Genomic DNA, 21,823 nt, shown 5'->3' on the forward strand with positions numbered 1-21,823 from the left:
GAGAGCGCGGAGAGGAAAGAATTCTTCATCATTTTTTATATACCATCAGTACAGTATGTGAAGTTATACAATGCTATATTCTTGCAGTGGAATGGAAATGGGCTGCGAGAATAGAGTGCCCTAGTCTTAAATGATAAATCGGATTAGCAGTGAATTTCAGTGCAGCCCTAGGGGGTCCTGGAAAAAAATGTATACAGCCTATGTCATGTTTTTCAGGCAGCCTTAGGGCTGCATCCAACTTCTTTAGCCACCGGTGATCAAATGCTGAGAGTTCGGGTTCGGACAAACGTGCTTGAGGTTCATCTCTAATTCTGAGGGTATATCCCGACTGCAAAATGTTCCAGTTTCGTTGTTGTAATGAGCTTTACTTGTGCTTGCTGTGAAACTGCAGCAAATTGTAAGCAGATTTATATCCTTATATTCTATGATTTTCCATTTCCCTTATTTAAGTTTCAGTGGAGCTTTTAACACAATGCTTACAGTACACCATGCTTATTTTTATGTTTTGTGCTTTTCCAAAAATAAGACTATCACAGCCCCCTTAGTGTCTTTTGTTGCTATGACGGGACAACATTAGCCAAAGTAAATTTGTGTTTTGGAGAGCTCTGTACATATTATATCCTGCAGTTGTTACAGGCTTCATTACTATCCTCCTCCTCATGTCAACTAGTAACATACTAGTGCTATTAAGCAAGTACACATGGTTCTAGTGTGAGTGATATGAAGGGAATATGGTGACATTCAGGGGTACATGTAATAAATTGTCTTGTGATTGTGGCATTGCCTTTTAAAACTAATAAAGGATAGTTATGGGGTTCTGTTCTTCCATCCCCAGCCTCTACAGATCCTGACTGCTCCAGTGTTATGAAGTTTTCCTTCATTACTCAAGGCTTTAACAAGCTGTATGTAGCAGGGATATCAAAAAGATATAGTGGTAAAAAAAATTCCAATGGCCAGCACTTTGATAAAACTGTTGCTTTTTTTGCAAATTCATTAAACAGATCCATTTAAAGGTGTAGTTCAGCAAAAAAAAATTCTTTCAAATCAACCAGTACCAAAAAGGGCCAGAGATTTGTAATCTACTTTTATAAAAAAAAAAAATCTGCTAGTACGTATCATCTGCTGTATGTCCTGCAGGAAGTGATGTATTCTTTCCAGTGCTATTTCTGTCCATGTCAGGAACTGTTCAGAGCAGGAGAGGTTTTCTATGGGGATTTGCTATTGTTCTGGACAGTGGACAGATGTGGCAGCAGAGAGCACTGTGTCAGACTGAGACAAAAACACCACTTTCTGCAGGACATACAGCAGCTAATAAGTGCTTTTTTATTAGAAGTGAATTACAAATTTCTGGCACTTACTGGAACCAGTTTATTTGAAAGCAGATGGTTTTTTTTGTTTGTTTTTTGCTGAACTACCCCTTTAAGAAACAGGAACACCAGTATAGTAGTACTAGGAAGTTGGAGAACTAAAAGTTAGTGATTTTCTCTATGGAAAGTTGTTATAGTCATTGTGTATATTGTTTATATACATTGGAATATGATAGTGTTTATCTGCAATGATCAAGTTTTTTTAAAGGGAATCAATCAGCACAATTGTTCCCTGCTGCATAGTATAGCTCAGCTGTGCAGCTCCGCGAAGCTACCAGTCACGGCAGCAGCAGCTTTACAGTGCGGGACAAAGTAGGACAGAATGGCCATAGAGTTGCACTGTAAGATCCTACATTTGCTTAATGTCTTCCACTCTGCTAAACCACATAGATATGGGAGTGGTGTCTGGGCAGCACCAGAGGGCAGGTAAACAGGCTCTTGCAGCGTTGACCAAGTGTCGGAGCACAAAGTGGTGGTATGTTTTCAGTGGGATATTGGAGATGTTTAAGAGGGGGAATGCTGGAGTAAAAGGCATTGGGTAGTCTGTGAAGGTAGAGGCTAAGAGCCACACCTCATTCCAGAAAAATTCAGCAAAAGAGAACACAATGCGGCACTCGCTTCCAATCCACTTTCTCTCTCTCTCTCTCTCTCTCTTTAGCCATACAAAAGTGAGATAATGCACAGAAAGGCGATGATCGTTTCACGCTTAATCGTGTTTTCTCATATTCACAAGTATTGTCCAGGGGAGCCAGACTCTGCAATTATGAGACGGTGGGGAGATTTAGTGCCGTTGCTCCACAGAACTATTTGTTTGCACCTCATTCCAGAAGGACACCAGTTTAGGACAACTCCACAACATGTGAATGAGAGTGCCCTCCTCCCAGCAATTCCTCCAGCACATCAGGGAAGATCCTATCAATTTGCGTGGCTAACCAGTACCACCTAGATAAAACCTTATACCCAGCCTCTTGCACACAGATAAATGATAAATGAGTAGGTAAATGTGAGAACCCAGTAAACCTAAGCTGCAGACATTGGGAAGCCCAAGTCTTCTTCCCAAGCGCCCAGATAAAGAGGCTAGGCTGTTCGGGTGGCATATAGAAGAGAAGGAGGCCAAAGCCCACACAGAGCGACTCAAAAGAAGTAAGGGAATGAGCAAAAGAGGAAGGGGAAGATGAGCGGTAGCATAGTACTTATAGGGAGAACCAAGAGAACGTACCAGTGTGACCTCTGGAGGTCCTCTGTAATCTGTAAAGCATGGGGAAGTTTTCCTTGAACAGGTCAGCATATTTTATTGTAAGCTGGACTGAGATTGGGCTGTGGGGAGGGAAAATTATATATTCAAGGACTAAGACTTCTGTAGATTTATTTTGTAGTTAGCCAGGGGCTGGTATCTGATTATTTCGGAGAGTAGGTTAGGGGGGGAGATGGTGGGATTAGTAAGAAAGAAGAGGAGGTTGCCTGCGTATGCTGCAACTTTATGTTCCTGACCTCCTAGGGGTATACCTGAAACATCACATGGCGGAGGAAGGGTTCAAGGTCAGGTGCCATTGGAGATGGAGAATGGTGTAGAAAGGAGACCATTGATCGAGATTGTGCTGAAGGATAAGAGTATAATAAACCTATCCAGGTCAGCATATTGGGACCAAGTCCAAGATGAATGTTGGTTTGTCCTGGGACATGTTTTTATTGTTAATGGTCCCTCAGAGTTGTTATAGTTCTAAATTATTTTATTTGGTGTTGGCCTATGAGATGTACCAAATAAAGTATTTGCATTTATTATTATTTTTGGCGTGCCAATTATTAATACATTGAAATAGCCTTTTGCCTTTTTGTATTATGTTTAGTTTTCCTATATGTCAATTACTGGGCTCCCTTGCCACAATAGGCAGTGCATGGTTCATATGTTTGTATGAGATACTCTGGTAACACTTTGCATACCTAATATTGTGCCTAAACACAATTGGCAAAATAGTGAATATATCACAGCCCAGTGTAAAACTAATGCAACATGTATTTAGTGACTTTATTGTATGATGATATGTTCTTAAAGCCATATTAGGTGGCTTGATAATCGCTTGGGCTGAGCTGCTTGGGAGTTTGTGATAGTTAAAAGCTCCTGGTAGACGATGCCTAGGTGCTTTCTTGCATCAGGGACATGGGGATTCCTGGTGAACTGACATGCTGCATTCAGAGGAAACACCCAGAATGCATTTCATTTTAAAGTGACTCTGTACCCACAACCTGTCCCCCCCCCCCAAAAAATAAAAAAACAAAAAACACTCGTACCTTTGGATAAATGCTTTTAATTCAAGATTTGGCCTGGGGTCTGTTCGGCAGATGATGCAGTAATTGTCCTAAAACGCAACTTTTAAACTTGCAGCCCTGTGCCCAATGGCTGTGGCTTGCAGTATCTGTGCCCTAACTTTGCACCCCAGGACAGATCTTGGATTAAAAGCAGCTATCCAAAGGTGGTTTGGGATGGAGGGGTCAGATTGTGGGTACAGAGTCACTTTAAGTATACCTACTAATCCTGAATAAATAGCAATAAAAGGAGTAAACTACTGTATGTGTGAGTTTATATGTGTATAAAATCTCATATCCCATTTTCTCCTTTTAGCTATTTTAGGGATGCACACTCTGATGAGTAACCAGCAGTATTATGAAGCCCTTGCAAGCAGCAATATAGTCAACAAAGAAGGACTCAACAGTAAGTTTACTTTAACACTTTAGTATGAAAGTCTTCATGTCCATTGCTATAATTTGTCAGATGGTGCATTATACCATTGCACATCTTATGTTCTTTCCTAGACAGGCAGCTCAGTTTTATTAATACAGAGATTGTTTCTATGAACACAACAATTTATTGGAGATATACGAGTCCAAGCATTGATGCTATATTGGCGAAGCTGCAATCCCAGACAAATGGCAACTTAAACTTCTGTATGAAACACGCGCAGAGGTTCTTGAAGTCTAATGTGCCAAGAGGAATCCAGGCTGCATAATCTGAGACAAATCTCAGTTTTACATATTGCATGTGACCTCTTGCTACCAGCATCATAAACAAGAGTTCAGCAAATCTAACAACACACACATGTTGCCCTCATATCATTTTATTCTTTTATTTAGCTTGTGTTAGAAAACCAATACCTGGGATCTCATTGGTCTATTTTGGCAACACTTCTGTCTTCCGTCTAAACTAGTTTTGCATTGAATGAAGCCCAATAACAGTAAACACCTGCATCTGAAATGATAATAAAATGTGATGGCTAAAATATTTAGCTGTTCTACTCCTTATGTAGGTGTGATTAAGCCAACACAGTATAAGCCAGTTCCCGATGAAGAACCAAATTCAACAGACGTGGAGGAAACATTGGAAAGAATAAAAAACAATGATCCTGACCTAGAAGACGTTAATCTGAACAATATACGGGTATGTAGTCATAAAGTTAAATTTGTTTTATACCTCCATCCTCTATCCTTTACAGTATAAGGCTATGTTCACACAACATATTTTTCGTATTTCTACGGCCGTTGTTGCCGATTGCAACAACGCCCATAGTTAATACGAGAAAATACGCGTCTATGGGATCCCGGACGGAGCGTATACACATAGTATATGCTCCAGCCGGGACCCCTAGCGGCACCGCAAACAACTGACATGTAAGTTTTCTGCAGCCGATGTTCAGTGAATAGCGGCCGCAGAAAGCCCTGTCAGTGCACACTGTGGGAGGGTCTGCGGCGGGAAAGATAATCCGGCCGGTACTGCAGTAGCGGCCGGGATGATCTTTGCAGAGCCTGGCCGCTCCGTGACACGGCCAGTCTCTTACGCCATGTGAACATGGCCTAAGGTTGGGTTCACACACAGTATATTTCAGTCAGTATTTGGTCAGTATTTTGCAACCTCAACCATGAGTGGATTGAATACACAGAAAGGCAGATGGGCGCCATATTACGGTAAAGAACTGCTATTATTTCAATACAACAGCAAATATTTGTCATTATATGGCGGCCATCCACTCAATTTCAACATTGTGTGAACATAGCCTTTCTGTGTTTTCAATCACTCCTGGTTTTGGTTGCAATATGAGGACCAAAGTAGTGACTGAAATATATAGAATAATATACTGTGTGTGAACCCAGCCTAATACTAAAAACATTTTAAACTATAGGGATACATCACTACACTAAGTGACCTGTATGTTCAAATGCTGTCTTTTCTTGGCCGTTTGATGGCCATCTTGAAGGAAACCTTTCATTTTGAGGCCAAATAATCATGTTATTTTGTATAATTACAGTTGTCATTATAAAATGACAGCTGTTATTTGGCTTCAAAATGACAGCCATCCTAAAATACGGCCATCAAATGGCCAAAAAAGATTTGTGAACATAGCCTGGGTTCACTCTGTTAAATAAAAGGACAAAATTCTGTCTATAATGTTGTGTTTATTATCTAATAATGAGCTATGCATCACTCAGCCTCAGCAAATAAAATATAACTTTAAGTAAATCACATAAAAGTAATACATACAACAACCCAAGGAAAGTCCAAGAAACAAAATCCAAGAATTAGTGTCAGATAGTAGCCACAAAGGACACAATGGACCTGTCACTGGTCCCAAATCCAGTATGTCATAAATACCAATCAGTGCCAAAACTGTATGGAACTTTGCTGTACTGGAAGTTCTGTAGGGCTCCATTATAATTCTGTCGACTGCTACTTTAGCCGTGAGACGGAGATGAAAAGGCAGAGCGAGCACTGATGTGTGTGTCTGCCCCTTCATTCTAACAATCCGCAGGGGTCTCAGCAGGGGTACTCCAACATTAGGTAAAAAAATAAATAACCTGTTCCCCCAAAAATAAGACATCCCCCAAAGTAAGACCTAGCAAAGTTTTTGTTTGGAAGCATGCTTGCCAAACAGAACACCAGGATATGCAGCTGTGATTCTTTTCAGCCCGCCGTCATTGTCCCCTACCTTCACAGTTCGTTGCAGAGCAGCTGCATGGAAGACATAAAGAACGTCGTCTGCTGCCAACCCCTTTTTGTGGCTCTCACTTGTAAATGTGCAAGAAAGACATCAAGAGGCCCATCACCTGCCACCATTTCGTTTGTCCCCCTACTGCCAGATGTAGAGCTGCACACAGTCTGCTGCTATCCCATTGGCTGCCGCCTTAGTGTAAACTGTCCATGCTGTGCTGTTTGAGTGTCCTGTGGTGAGGTCCCCCTGGTGGCCGGAAGCCACCATACTGTACACTCTGGCCCTGCTGTGCATGTGACATGTGAATTATTCATGATAAAAAAAAATAAGACATTTAGCTGAAAATAAGACCCAGCACATCTTTGGGAGGAAAAATTTACATAAGACACTGCATTGCTTTCCTTTTTGCCTCAGTTCTGAAACCATCAAATATTCTTTTTTTTTTTTGAGGGAATGCATAATAAATTAGGGATCTTAAGGATGTGCAAAAAAACTCTTTAGTTATTGGGGGTAAGTGCAGAAATACAAAAGATTGTGTTACATGGTATCTGTGAACTGAAAGAGAAGCTTGGAAAGACATCTTTAAATGCTGTCAATATAGACTTATACATTGTGTCCTTTAGAAAGGACTTTTAACCTGAGTGCTCCTTCTAATGGAACAAAAGTACATTAATACTTCCATTATAATACAGTATTATGGATTCTCTGTGGAGTGGAGAAGTTTAAATGGAAAACTTAAAACATTATTTTCCCAAAGTTTTAGTGTGTAGCTATCCATTCCTTTAAGGCTATGTTCCCACAATGTCTCTTGAGGCAAAATATTGTCTGTTGTTTTGGAAGTATTACAATGATGGCCACAATTAATGTGATCATTATTTACAGTTATCATTATCAAACAACGGCCGTTATTTTTCCTAAAAAAAGACATTGTGGGAAGTAGTTACCCCAACATTAAAGTGTACCTGTCATTAAAACTTTCAAAATCTAAATCAGCAGGGGAATGCGATATAAAGCATGTTTGCAATTTACAATTTTTTATCATCATGCTTTAAAACAAAGCTATACTTTTTAATCTTGTGCTGGTTAAAAAAAAAGACCAAACACAGGAAGTCCTAGTCATCTGCACACTGACAGAGAAGGTAGTCATTTAATTGATGGAGGCATTGAGCAGAAAAACTCTGGGGGAGATTTATCAAAGGGTGTCAAATTTAGACTGGTGCAAACTGCCCACATCAACCAATCACAGCTCAGCTTTAGGCTCTGCTGAAAGGAAAGAGGAGCTGTGATTGGTTGCTGTGGGCAGTTTGCACCAGTCTAAATTTTACACCCTCTGTGTGTATAGTCTCTTTTTGTCAACCAGCACAAGGCCAAAAAGCTGCCTTCAGGAGACTGAACCAATGAAAGTATAAAGGAAAGCTTTATACGTCTGCTTAGTGCTGAATTTACTACTGGCTTTGGCAGTGGCAGTTTTTCAAAAAACAGATGCGTGAGATATTAGCTGTAAACAATTATAGTGAGGTGAGCACAGCTAATATAAACCGATATGTCCAGTGCTTACACTAGAAACCAACAAAGAACACATCACTTGTCTTGTTCTTTGTTTTACTGGTTAAAGGGGAATTCCCCCAAAAATTATTTTTGCATTAATACGTTGCTCACCCATATCTTTCCATCTTTCCAATATAAAGTTATTATGGATTCTGCACAGTTTTGCTGTTATCTAGATGTATTCACCCCCACGGAACACATAGAATCATCAGCTCTCAGTCCAATCGACACACTCCCTGACCCTGGCCCTTACCTTCCGAGACGGCATCACGTGTCCTCAGTCTCTTCAATGAGCCGGGTTAGTGCATCTAACCCAGCACGCTGAAGTGAGGGAGGATAGTGACAGCTGGTGCTGATGATCACTATCTCCCTCTCTGAGAGCAGCCCCTGCCCCCAGTGTGTAACCCCATCCCCCCCCCCCCCCCCGCATCTCATCCAACTCACCCGGCATCAGAAAGATGGCCCCCCGCAGCCCCCCAATCCCCCCCCCCCGCATCTCATCCGACTCACCCTGTATCAGAGAGACGGCCCCCAGCGGCACCCCAATCCCTTCCCGCATCTCATCCGACTCACCTGGCTTCAGAGAGACGGCCCCCAGTGGCTCCCCAATGTAGTTCCCTATCTTTGTTATAGATCGGCTTTTAGAAAAACTTTTTCTCAGGAACGGCAGCAGCTACAAAGGCGGGAGACGACCCAAAATTCTCAGGGGGACTTGGTGAGTAAGATCAGCTAGGTTTGGGGGCATTTCATATTTTAGCTCTTGGGGGGAATACCCCTTTAAGACATTTTATGAGGACTCACTTGCACTTGTTGGGACCATGTCCCACACATCTTGTGGTGTTGATATCATTAAAATTACTTTCTATAGCTTTTCATGATCTGATGAGTGTGCACTTCTCTATTGTTTGATATGGCCACTCTTTGTTTGTTTCTCATATTAGCTCTAGATGTTTAATTTGTGGCACTCAGAGACGCAAGAAATGTGTATTTTGCATCAAAACTTTTGGTTTTTGATCTTACTATTGTGACAATCTGGGGGTTACTCACTTGCTGGGATCGCCATCTCCTGGGCCTGAGACCGTTGGCACATCACAAATTGCAGTCCAGTCAGTGCTGTATGCTTTATACTGACCTCAGTCAGCTTTATTTATCCATTCAAATAACACAAGACATAGGCAACACTGCCAATAAAATAAAACCTGGGCTGTATAGCCACTGACTACACATTGCAGCTTCCCTAGCTGACTTTCTGAGCCTACTGCTCCACTTAACCGGGTAGACTGGTCTCACCCAGACTTCTTGTCTGCAGCTCCCACAGGCCTAGCGCTGCCTGTGTTCTCCCACCCTGGGAGTCTTCACCTTGGAGCCTTCACCTGGGAAGCTCTGGAGTCTCTAATAGAGCTCCACCAGGTGGGTTTCAGAACCTCATTAGCTCTAGGGCTGGAGTGGAGTATTTGGACCAGGAGCTTCACCTGAACTCCAATTTCCCCTCTAGAGGCATAGAACTGCCTCTTACAGCCCCACCATGCCACATATCCTCCCCCCCTGACAAAGGCCGTAGGACTTGTCACTTTATTAACACCCCCTCCTGAGTCAAAGGTCCTATATTGGGGTAAGATGTGACACCATTCATGACTTATTTTCTTTTTCTGGGGATGCTTTTCATGAGATTTTTGTTTTCCCCACATTCTCCATAATACAGGAACACCGTACCCCACTTTCTCACTTTGCCGTTCATTTCTTTTATGACCACGTCCATAAGTGGAGACATACATAGGACGGCTGTACTGAGAACCAGTCTGCGCATGCACACAGTCCTCATTGTCAGCATGCACACAGTCTTTACTCTTACATGCAATTTGGTTTCCCTTATTGGTAACATCCAGGTTGTTACCCTTGGCAACATGCAACCTCTCACTTCCAGCTACATTGGATGGGACTGTATGAGTGACACTTGGCTCAGACATTGCCTGATAGGCCTCACTACCTCTCACTCCAGACAGGGCAACATACAGACTGCAGACACTTTCAGTCTCCAAAGTGAAAGTCTTCCCTTCAGCTTCTTCATGCACATCTGTGTACTGAAGACTCAGTTCCTCCAGAGTCACCTTTTCACCATTTATATGAACCTCAGCAGCTTCAAGACTTCCTGTAAGAGGCACTAGCTCTTCAACCTGACCTTCTCTAGCCACCATCTCATCATCTGCTACTTGAGGCATGTTCACATTAGCCACAGGAACAGCTTCTGGTGGCTCTTCTACTACTGTGTGACCACCACTAACCTCACTGGATGCTACCACTGTTTGACCACCACTAACCTCACTGGATGCTACTACTGTGTGACCACTACTAACCTCACTGGATGCTACTACTGTGTGACCACTACTAACCTCACTGGATGCTACTACTGTGTGACCACTACTAACCTCACTGGATGCTACTACTGTGTGACCACCACTGACCCCACTGGATGCATCCCTCAGGTCTATCTTGCTCTGCAGTGTAACACAATCATCCACACCAGGCTTACTGTCATAGACATAGGGGGCGCTCTCAGTCAAGCCACGTGCATACGGCTTCCTACCAGGCCAAGCACACCTAGCTATCTTCATGCAACATTTCTGTCTACAACCATGTTCACACTGGTCACTTTTTACCCTTCTTTTCTTTCTGTGATACTTGTTGGACAGCAGGCTAGCACAGCGGTGATGAAAAACATTATAGCAGAACTTCTTGCCTCGCTCACTGTAAGGACGCAGTGTAGGTGTGAGAATACACAACACATTTTCACTATGTTTCTGCATCACATGCATTCTCACTGCACCACGCTGGGAAAAACGCGCCCCACAAACCCAGCATACATACCGCTTACTGCCACAGTCACTTCTCACATGCTGTTTGACTTTGTAGGTGACTCTCCTGGTATTATGCAAACCGATACGCTTGTCAACAGTCTTCTCACCCTCCTTCTTACCATCTACAGCAGATATCTGGTTGCCACTAGCAACCACATTGGCCTCACTTGTGTCAGTAACCCCTTAGGGACCAAGCCTGTTTGGGCCTTAATGACCAGGCTCATTTTTCAAAATCTGACCTGTCTCACTTAATGCGCTTATAGCTCAGTGATGCTTTAACGTATGCTAGCGATTCTGAGATAGTTTTTTCGTAACATATGGTACTTTATGTTAGTGGCAAAATTTGGTCACTGTCTTGTGTGTTTTTTGTGAAAAACTTCAAAATATAATGAAAATTTTGCACTTTATGAACTTTGAAATTCTTTGCTTCTAAAAAAAAAAAAAGGCACATGACAAAAATTGGTTAGTAAGTCACATTATCAATATGTCCTCTTTATTCTGGCTTCATTTCGTAAACATATTTCACTTTTTTAGGGTGTTAAGGGGCTTAGAAATGTATCAGCAACTTATCAAATTTTCATGAAATTTCCCAAACTGATCTTTTTAGGGACCAGTTCTTTTTTTAAGTTGATTTAGGAGGCTTATATACTGAAAACCCCCATAAGTGACCCCATTTTGGAAACTAGACACCTTAAAGAATTAATCTAGGGGTATAATGAGCATTTTAACCCTACAGGGGCTGGAGGAAAGTATTCACAATTAGGCCGGAAAAAAATGGAAAATAGAAATTTTCCAATAATATATTTGTTAAGATTAAAGTATCTCATTTTCATAATAAACATGAGAGAAAATGCACCCCATATTTGTTAACGCAGGTTCTCCTGAGTACAATGGTACCCCATATGTGGACGTAAACCACTGTATGGGCACACAGCGGGGCTCAGAAGGGAAGGAGCGCCAATTAGCATTTACACTTTAGATTTTGCTGAAGAAGTTTCTGAGCGCCAGGTGCGTTTGCAGAGCCCCTGTAGTGTCAGCAGAATAGAATCCCCCCAAAAGTCACCCCATTTTGGAAAGTACACCCCTCAAAGAATACATCATGGGGTGTGGTGACCATTTTAACCCCACAGGTATTAGAGGAAAGTATTCAAAAGAAGACAGTAAAAATGAAAAAATAGAATTTTTCCAATAACATGTTTGTTTAGTTTGAAATTTCTCAATTTCACAAGGAACAGGGGAGAAAACTCACCCTAATGTATGTAACGAAGGTTCTCCTGAGTAGAACGATACCCCATATGTGGGCATAAACCACTGTGTGGGCACACAGCGGGGCTCAGAAGGGAAGGAGCGCCAATTAGCATTTCCAGTTCAGATTTTGCTGAAGAAGTTTCTGAGCGCCAGGTGCGTTTGCAGAGCCACTGTAGTGTCAGCAGAATAGAATCCCCCCAAAAGTCACCCCATTTTGGAAAGTACACCCCTCAAAGAATACATCTTGGGGTGTGGTGACCATTTTGACCCCACAGGTATTAGAGGAAAGTATTCAAAAGAAGACAGTAAAAATGAAAAAATAGAATTTTTCCAATAACATGTTTGTTTAGTTTGAAATTTCTCAATTTCACGAGGAACAGGGGAGAAAACTCACCCTAATATATGTAACGCAGGTTCTCCTGAGTAGAATGGTACCCCATTTGTGGGCATAAACCACTGTGTGGGCACACAACGGGGCTCAAAATGGAAGGAGCGCCAATTAGCATTTCCAGTTCAGATTTTTCTGAAGAAGTTTCTGAGCGCCAGGTGCGTTTGCAGAGCCCCTGTAGTGTCAGCAGAATAGAACCCCCCCAAAAGTCACCCCATTTTGGAAAGTGCACCCCTCAAAGAATTCATCTTGGGGTTTGGTGACCATTTTGACCCCACAGGTATTAGAGGAAGGTATTCAAAAGAAGACAGTAAAAATGAAAAAATAAAATTTTTCCAATAACATGTTTGTTTAGTTTGAAATTTCTCAATTTCACGAGAAACAGGGGAGAAAACTCACCCCAATATATGTAACGCAGGTACTCCTGAGTAGAACGGTACCCCATATGTGGGCATAAACCACTGTGTGGGCACACAGCGGGCCTCAGAAAGAAGGGAGCGCCAAGCATTTTCAGTGCATGATTTTTCTGAAGAAGTTTCTGAGCGCCAGGTGCCTTTGCAGTGCCCCTGTAATGTCTACAGAATAGAACCCCGCCCCCCCAAAAGTCACCCCATTTTGGAAAGTACACCCCTCAAGGAATTCATCTTGGGGTGTGGTGAGCATTTTGAACCCACAGGTATTGGAGGAAAGTGGAAAAATTGAATTTTTCCAATAACATGTTTGTTTAGTTTGAAATTTCTCAATTTCACTAGGAACAGGGGAGAAAAAGCACCCCAAAATTTGTAACGGACGTTCTCCTGAGTACAATGGTACCCCATATGTGGACATAAACCACTGTATGGGCACACAGCAGGGCTCAGAAGAGAAGGAGTGTCATTTTAGTTACAGGCAATATGTGGGTGTTTACTGGTTATCTGGGGTGGTAATAGACAATTTCGGGGTGTTTACTGGCTATCTGAGGTGGCAACAGGCAATCTGGTGGGTTATGGGCAATCTGAGGTGGTTACGAGCAGTCTGTGCCAATCTGGTGCGGAAAAGAAACGAGTCCAGCTCCCGGCAAGGTGGAATCAAGTGCGTTGTTTATTGTATCTCCGTCACCGTACACACGTGCGGCATGCCCCCAACTGAAGCCTACGCGTTTCGGCTGCTACACCGCAGCCTTAATCATCCGTTCATGACTGTGCCAATCTGGGGTGGTTACGGTCAATCTAGGGTGGTCACAGGCAATCTGGGGTGGTTACGGGCAATCTGGGGTGTTTACTGGCTGTATGGGGTGGTTATGGGCAATCTTGGGGTGTTTACTGGCTATCTAGGGGTGGTTACTGGCTATCTGGGGTGGTGATGGGCAATCTGGGGGTGTTCACTGGCTATCTGGGGTGGTGACGGGCAATCTGGTGGTGTTCACTGACTATCTGGGGTTGCAACGGGCAATCTGGGGTGGTGACGGGCAATCTGGGGTGGTTGTGAGCAATCTGGGGTGGTTGCGAGCAATCTGGGGTGGTTACAGGCAATTTGGGGTAGTTACAGGCAGTCTGTGGCAATCTGGGGTGGTTACGGGCTGTCTGGAATGGTTATGGGCTATCAGGGGGGGGATACAGGCAATCTGGGGAGATTACGGGCGATCTGGGGAGATTACGGGCAATCTGGGGTAGTGACAGGCAATCTGGGGTAGTGACGGGCAATATGGGGTGGTTATGGGCTGTCTGGGATGGTTATGGGCTGTCTGGGATGGTTATGGGCTGTCTAGGGTGGATACGGGCAATCTGGGGTGGATACGGACAATCTGGGGAGATTACAGGCAATCTAGGGTTGTTACAGGCAATCTGGGGTGGTTACGGGCAATCTGGGGTGGTCACGGGCAATCTGGGGTGGTTACGGGCAATCTGGGGTGGTGACGGGCAATCTGGGGTGGTGACGGGCAATCTGGGGTGGTTGTGAGCAATCTGGGGTGGTTGCGAGCAATCTGTGGTGGTTACAGGCAATTTGGGGTAGTTACAGGCAGTCTGTGGCAATCTGGGGTGGTTACGGGCTGTCTGGAATGGTTATGGGCTATCAGGGGGGGATACAGGCAATCTGGGGAGATTACGGGCGATCTGGGGAGATTACGGGCAATCTGGGGTAGTGACAGGCAATCTGGGGTAGTGACGGGCAATATGGGGTGGTTATGGGCTGTCTGGGATGGTTATGGGCTGTCTAGGGTGGATACGGGCAATCTGGGGTGGATACGGACAATCTGGGGAGATTACAGGCAATCTAGGGTTGTTACAGGCAATCTGGGGTGGTTACGGGCAATCTGGGGTGGTCACGGGCAATCTGGGGTGGTGACGGGCAATCTGGGGTGGTTACAGGTAATCTGGGGTGGTTACAGGTAATCTGGGGTGGTTACAGGTAATCCAGGGTGGTTACGGGTAATCCAGGGCACTTGACTTTGGTGACATGCGTAAAAAAGTGCCGGCACCATTTGGAACAAGCGATCAGTGGTATATAGTATATACCGCTGATCACTTGTACTGGGACCACACCGGGTGGTCACCGATCATTGCCCCATGCTCTCCGCCACCTCCGGTGGTGGAGAGAATGAAGCTTTGATCATTTTTAGGAATCCATCACTGTGAACAGAGTCTGTTCACAGTGACGGCGGCGGCCATCTTGGATCAGATGGCCGCCCAGGGAGGGGAGGGTCAGTGGCCAGGTCACTAGGGTTAATTCTGGGGACAGGGGGGGGACATGTTCTCATCTCCTCTCACTGTGGATTCACGGTGAGAAAATATGAAAGCGTTCAGCTGCACTGGCAATGTCTGTTACCGGCGGCCGCCGTTATACTGATAATAAAGGCGATCGCCAGTGAGGGGACTTGCCGGGACTGACCCCACACTCTGCCCCAACCCCTCAGCGACCTCCGATAGCTGAGAGGAGGGGGCTGCGGGCATTACCGGCGCCGCTGCACTATTCTGCACCATCGCCATAAAGAGCTGATGGCAGCAGAATAGAGCCCATTAGTGATTGCCGTAAAAAAAATCCATATCGGCGGTCACTAAGAACATAATACATGTATTCTCTGGGTCGCTACGGTTACGGCGATACCACATTTGTATATATATTTTTTTTTAACTATTACTGCTTTGGCGCAATAGAAACTTATCTTCCTAGCAAAAACCCACAAAAACTGTCCCCGCATTGCAAGATCCATAGCGTTCTCATCTTTTGTGGGAAGATCTGTAGTTTCTATTGATACCAAGTTTTATATGTATATGACTTTTTGATCTCTTTTATGACGTATTTTCTAAAGTGCATTGATAAAATACAGCTATTCTGATACTGTTTTTTTTTTGTTTTTTTTTACAGCGTGTGTCGTGCGATATAATTATTGATATAGTTTTATAGATTGGGTCGTTACGGACGTAACGATACCAAATATGTATAGGATTTGTGTTTTTGATCACTTTTATGTAATGTTTTATAGTGTATGGGGAATGTAATGCATCTTTATTATTGGGGGGGGGGCTGGGGGGGGCTGTGTTGTGTTTGGTGCACACTTTTTTTTTACTTTTACACTAGTGTACATTACTGTACACTAGTGTAAAATACTAGTGTACTGCAATACCTGATGTACTGCAATGTATTGTATCATGCCTCATGCTGACAGGCAATAGCCACAGCCACCTCTGTCAGCATCAGGTATCTCCATGGTGACCCCGGGGACCTTCATTAGGACCCCGGGATCACCATGGAGACATCGGGACTCCGGACAGCGCCGCGGGACATCGCGACGTCCGGGATCCACCGGGACCCGTTAAATGCCGCTGGCATGGTTTGACTGCTCCGGGCAGTTACAGGAGGGTGTCAGCGGTCACACTGACCGCTGATCACCCGTCCTGCAGCCGCCGCCGGGCGGTAATTTGTTCCGATGCGCCCGCCGTTAAAAGGCGTACGCATCGGAATAAAGCCCATTAGTGGCCGCCGTGAAAAGGCAGCATGGCGGTCACTAAGGGGGTAAAGGCCACCAAACTCTCCGTACTGCTTTCCCCCACAGCACATTTATCACAAGCAATACTCTGTTCATTATACACCATGACCTCTAGGGGCAGCACTGCACCCTCATCACATGCAATCTTCTGGTCATTACACACCATGACCTCTAGGAGCACACTTGAGCTAATCCCCTCTACTGCTCTGTCTTCTTTAGAGGTTAGTTCACATTCTGCATTCACTGGAATTAACTCTGTAGCACACCCATCATTTACCTGCTCAGGTTGTGTGACATAGTTATGGGCTACATGCATGTTAGGCAGCAAATCTAACATTACATTACTGCTATCCCATAACTGCTGGGTGACATTACCACTATCACATAACTGCTGGTTGGGTGACATTTTCAACAGACATTGCATGCAATAAATTTTTATCCTCAAGTTCATCTGACTTTTCAAGTCCATGTTCAGACTGTGCAATAACCTCATCAGGTATCAGGATGGTTTTGTCAGCCACAGGCTTCTTCTCCTCACTTGGTACCATCGCTGAACATTTGGACTCATTCTGGTCACAGTTCACACAGTAAGACAGTGAGGCTCCACCCACTAGTATCTCTGGGACTTTTGGATATGGTTCTCCTGGCTCCTCCCCCTTAGGCAGTGGTACAGCACAATTTACAGGGGATTCTCCCTCCCACAACTGCCAGAAATAAGGAAAGTCTCTGCCCAGTATGAACTCCACCTCAAGCTCTGCACAGACCTCCAGCACATGATTTACTGTCCCATAACAGGTTTTAAACTCAATTAGAATAGTCTTACCATACGGCTCTGGTCGACTCTTCACGAACAGTATAATATCGGGGTGGACCCTGGACACCTCCTGGCGACAATCCAGGTCAACCAGCAGTGGGATTCCACCCACCAGCAATTCACAGGTTTTTGGTTTGAGTTTCTCTGATCTCCTGACCAGAGGACAATATGATGCACAGACACCCGCTCCCATGCACCTCCAACATGGCTCTCTCTGCTCAGTGACGGCCGTTTGCTGTTTTGGTTGGTTGCTCCTAGCAACAACATGGCGTCTCTGAAAAAGTGAATTTTTAACACTTGGGCACTTGGCAAAAGCACATCCAATTACACAACAGTCCATTCTCATACATCTCAAGCCTGGCTCTGGCTGGTTGCCCTTAGAGACGGCACCCTCACGCTTTATATCTGGAGAAACAGACTAGGAAGCACCTGGGACCTTGGTACAGCAACCACTTGGCTTGGACACCTGCACTTTTCGGTTGGCCGCCTCCTGCAGTTGGGCTCAAGCTGCCTCTCGCTCTGCTTCAAACTGCTCAAGGTTATGACCCATCTGTTTGGCCATGTCTTCACGGCGCTTAATGTCCCATATGCGTCTGACATAGTCCTCTGCTAGACCCATGGCAACAATATTCTTTATGCAGCAGAAACACCAGCTTCAAACATAAGCAATACTGGCCTTATCCAGACAACACAGTCTCTGTATGTCTCTCTCCACAGCAACACAGTCTCTGTATGTCTCTCTCCACAGGGACAAAATCTCTCATAAAGCTTCCGGCCCTTTAAAACCAGCAGAAACACAGTCTCTGTATATCTCTTGCTCCACAGAGACACAACCTCTTATAAGGCTTCTGGCTCTTTAAATCCAGCCACAAACTTCATGTGCCATTTTCTTGCCCGCATCCTCCACCATATGTGACAATCTGGGGGTTACTCACTTGCTGGGATCGCCATCTCCTGGGCCTGAGACGGTTGGCACATCACAAATTGCAGTCCAGTCAGTGCTGTATGCTTTATACTGACCTCAGTCAGCTTTATTTATCCGATCAAAGAAAAACACAAGACATAGGCAACACTGCCAATAAAATAAAACCTGGGCTGTCTAGCCACTGACTACACATTGCAGCTTCCCTAGCTGACTTTCTGAGCCTACTGCTCCACTTGACCAGGTACACTGTCTCACCCAGACTTCTTGTCTGCAGCTCCCACAGGCCTAGGGCTGGAGGGCTGGAGTGGAGTAGCTCTAGGGCTGGAGTGGAGTATCTGGACCAGGAGCTTCACCTGAACTCTAATTTCCACTCCAGAGGCACAGAACTGCCTCTTACAGCCCCACCATGCCACACTATGTAAATTATCCCTAAAACAGAAATTTGTGAATTTGTTTAACCCCTTCCCACATCAGAACGTAACTGTACATCCTGATGCGGGAGAGCGGTTCAGAGTGGGGCCGCGCGGCGACCCCGCTCTGAACTGCTGCGATCCCGGGTGCTATCTGTAGCCTGGGACCACGGCTATTAGCAAGCACAGTCCGATCCCCGCGCCCGCTAAATATACATATACACTGACAGCTGCATTTAAAAATGTATTATCTTCCCCCTATCTCTGGTGTCTAGCAGGGGGAACAACCCCCGCAATGCGATCGTGGAGGGGAGATCCCTTCTCCTTACCAGGCTGTGGTTTAGCGTCGCACTGACACTGATCCCGTCTCGGTAATTGACTGCAGACCAGAATAATACAGCAATGATCTAATCGATCATTTTTATAAATTAAAATAAATTAACAAACATATTTGGTATCGCCGCATGCAGAATTGCCCGAACTATTAAATTAGCACATTCCTGATCTCGCCCGGTAAACAGCGTAAGCTGTAACAAAAAGTGATCAAAAAGTCACATATATGCAAGCAAGCTACTGATAGAAAGAACAGATCATGGCGCAAAAAAATGACACCTTGTACTGTATTTTACAATTACATTGTGCTTTATTTTACAATTTATGGACACCAGTACACAACTCCTTTTTTGACAGCAATTTTTTGGACGTCTGTCATTTTAACCTCAAATAACAGCTGTTATTTCAAAACAACGGCCGCTAATCCATGGCCGCTAACGCTGGGTGTTGTTTTGAAATAACGGCTGTAATGTGGGCTTGAAATGACAGCCATAGAAAAAGCTTCTGTCAAACGGTCAAAAAAAGTCGTTGTGTGGTCATAGCCTACATGTAGATATAATTTTCATAAAATAACTTTTTTCTTTTTTAAGTGTTTCATTAATTGTTTTTTGTTTTTTTTTGCAAAAAAATACGCCTTTTTGACACCTTGGCTGAAGTTCACCAAGTGGAAGGAGCTTGGCAAAAAGTGGGGCGTCATACCAGGTGTGGCGTTAGATTTAGGCTGTGTTTACACACAGTACTATACACGCCAAATACGACTAATTCTATGAAAATAAAACAATGTGTGAACAGATAAAACAATTGTAAATATGTTCATTATTTTGACAGTAGTAATCAATTACAGCTGTTATCTATGCTGTGTGTGAACATAGCCTAAGGGTCTTATTTCATGGGGACTTTGTAATGCGTTTAAATATTAGCATTCCCTTGTACATCTCTTCTATTTTATTTCTTTTAACTTGTATTTAATTTCTAGAACATTCCTATACTTACATTAAAAGATTATGCTCAATCAATGAAAAATAATACCCATGTGAAGAAGCTCAGCATTGTGGGAACAAGGAGCAATGATCCTGTTGCATTTGTAAGTAACAAAACTAAGCTGCCATTTTGGGCTTTCTTTTATAGAGCTGCATATGTCTGTCCCTATTACAACAAACTGCCTCACTGTACATGTACTATAGTGTATGGGGCACATTTTTTGCCTTTTCTGTGGTGTACGCAAATCATATTCAGTGGAAGGCACAGGTCCCGCCTGATTTACTATGTAAATCTCCCCCTATGTTTATTATATTTGAAATGGTTAAAGTGAGTAGAAGCAAGTTTAACCTGTGGAGCTGATTGGTAATATACAGTATAATTAAACATCTGCATAAATATCCTTCCCCCAGTATCATAGATTCTTTCTTTCTCTGTTGGAAAAACCTAGAAGAATACTTGTCTACATTATAATTAGGGCTGGGTGATATTGGCCTAAATCATTATCACGGTTAATCCTACATGTAGCCACTGTAACGATAATTGAGCGATAATTATGACATGCCCCATTTTTTAAGCCCCACCCCTTTTTAAAGCGGGCCAAACTGCAGAATTTTTGTTTCAGTTTTTTTGTTTTGTTTGTTTAAAGGGTCTCTATTACTTGTAGCGGTCGGCAGGAACTGTGAGTACTGTATATCAGGGCTCCAGATGGCGACCAAAATGGTCGCCAATGCGACTGACATCTTGCAAATGGCGCCCAGATTTATTAATCTGGGCGCCATTTGCGACTGGCCCCGGCGCACTGTCTCTTTAAGGACAGTGACCGCCTTCCGCACGCTGCACCGAAGCGTGTCTCCGCACACTGGGGACACGCTTCTCCAGTGACGTCATCTAGCACGTCCGTCATTCATTGGACGGACGGCCGCAGAGGCGCCACACTCATCCAGCGCCTCTCTCCCGCCTCTCCTCACCCAGCGGATCCTCAAGTTCACCCCAGCGGCACCATACTTAGATTGTTGGTGACTTGGTGAGTATAACCGCAGGGGCGGCAGGGGTGGCGGCCGGCCAGTAATGTGTGTGGGGGGGACCGCGGCCTGGGTAGTGTGTCTATTGTGATGGCGGCCAGGTGCGGTAGTCAGTGCGTGGGGGTGGGGGGGGGGGATGTATAGACTGCACAGTACCACTTCCCTCAGTGTCTGTATGTATAGACTGCACAGTACCACTTCCCTCAGTGTCTGTATGTATAGACTGCACAGTACCACTTCCCTCAGTGTCTGTATGTATTCACTGCACAGTACCACTTCCCTCAGTGTCTGTATATATATACACTGCACAGTACCACTTCCCTCAGTGTCTGTATGTATATACACTGCACAGTAGTACCACTTCCCTCAGTGTCTGTATGTATATACACTGCACAGTACCACTTCCCTCAGTGTCTGTATGTATAGACTGCACAGGGCCACTTCCCTCAGTGTCTGTATGTGTAATAGACTGCACAGTACCACTTCCCTCAGTGTCTGTATGTATATACACTGCACAGTACCACTTCCCTCAGTGTCTGGATGTATAGACTGCACAGTACCACTTCCCTCAGTGTCTGTATATATAGACTGCACAGTACCACTTCCCTCAGTGTCTGTATATATATAGACTGCACAGTACCACTTCCCTCAGTGTCTGTATATATATAGACTGCACAGTACCACTTCCCTCAGTGTCTGTATATATATAGACTGCACAGTACCACTTCCCTCAGTGTCTGTATATATATAGACTGCACAGTACCACTTCCCTCTGTCTGTATATATAGACTGCACAGTACCACTTCCCTCAGTGTCTGTATGTATAGACTGCACAGTACCACTTCCCTCAGTGTCTGTATGTATAGACTGCACAGTACCACTTCCCCCAGTGTCTGTATGTATAGACTGCACAGTACCACTTCCCTCAGTTTCTGTATGTATAGACTGCACAGTACCACTTCCCTCAGTGTCTGTATGTATACACT

General features: G+C 44.3%; 1 protein-coding gene across 4 annotated transcripts in view; it reads left to right on the forward strand.

The window, feature by feature from the left end:
* The window catches only part of TMOD1 (tropomodulin 1), a 69,177-nt gene that overhangs the window by 30,436 nt on the left and 16,918 nt on the right, over positions 1-21,823 (forward strand). For all 4 annotated transcript variants that reach the window (XR_011362156.1, XM_069962114.1, XM_069962115.1 and 1 more), the window contains exons 5-7: positions 3,988-4,077; positions 4,670-4,800; positions 19,811-19,918. Coding sequence is in view for 3 of the 4 variants with exons in the window: in XM_069962114.1 (XP_069818215.1) it covers positions 3,988-4,077; positions 4,670-4,800; positions 19,811-19,918 (329 nt within the window). In the remaining variant the exon portion in view is untranslated. The remainder of the gene's footprint in view (positions 1-3,987; positions 4,078-4,669; positions 4,801-19,810; positions 19,919-21,823) is intronic.

This window comes from Dendropsophus ebraccatus, chromosome 3 (assembly GCF_027789765.1).
Source record: "Dendropsophus ebraccatus isolate aDenEbr1 chromosome 3, aDenEbr1.pat, whole genome shotgun sequence".
In the NCBI taxonomy this organism is placed as follows: domain Eukaryota; kingdom Metazoa; phylum Chordata; class Amphibia; order Anura; family Hylidae; genus Dendropsophus; species Dendropsophus ebraccatus.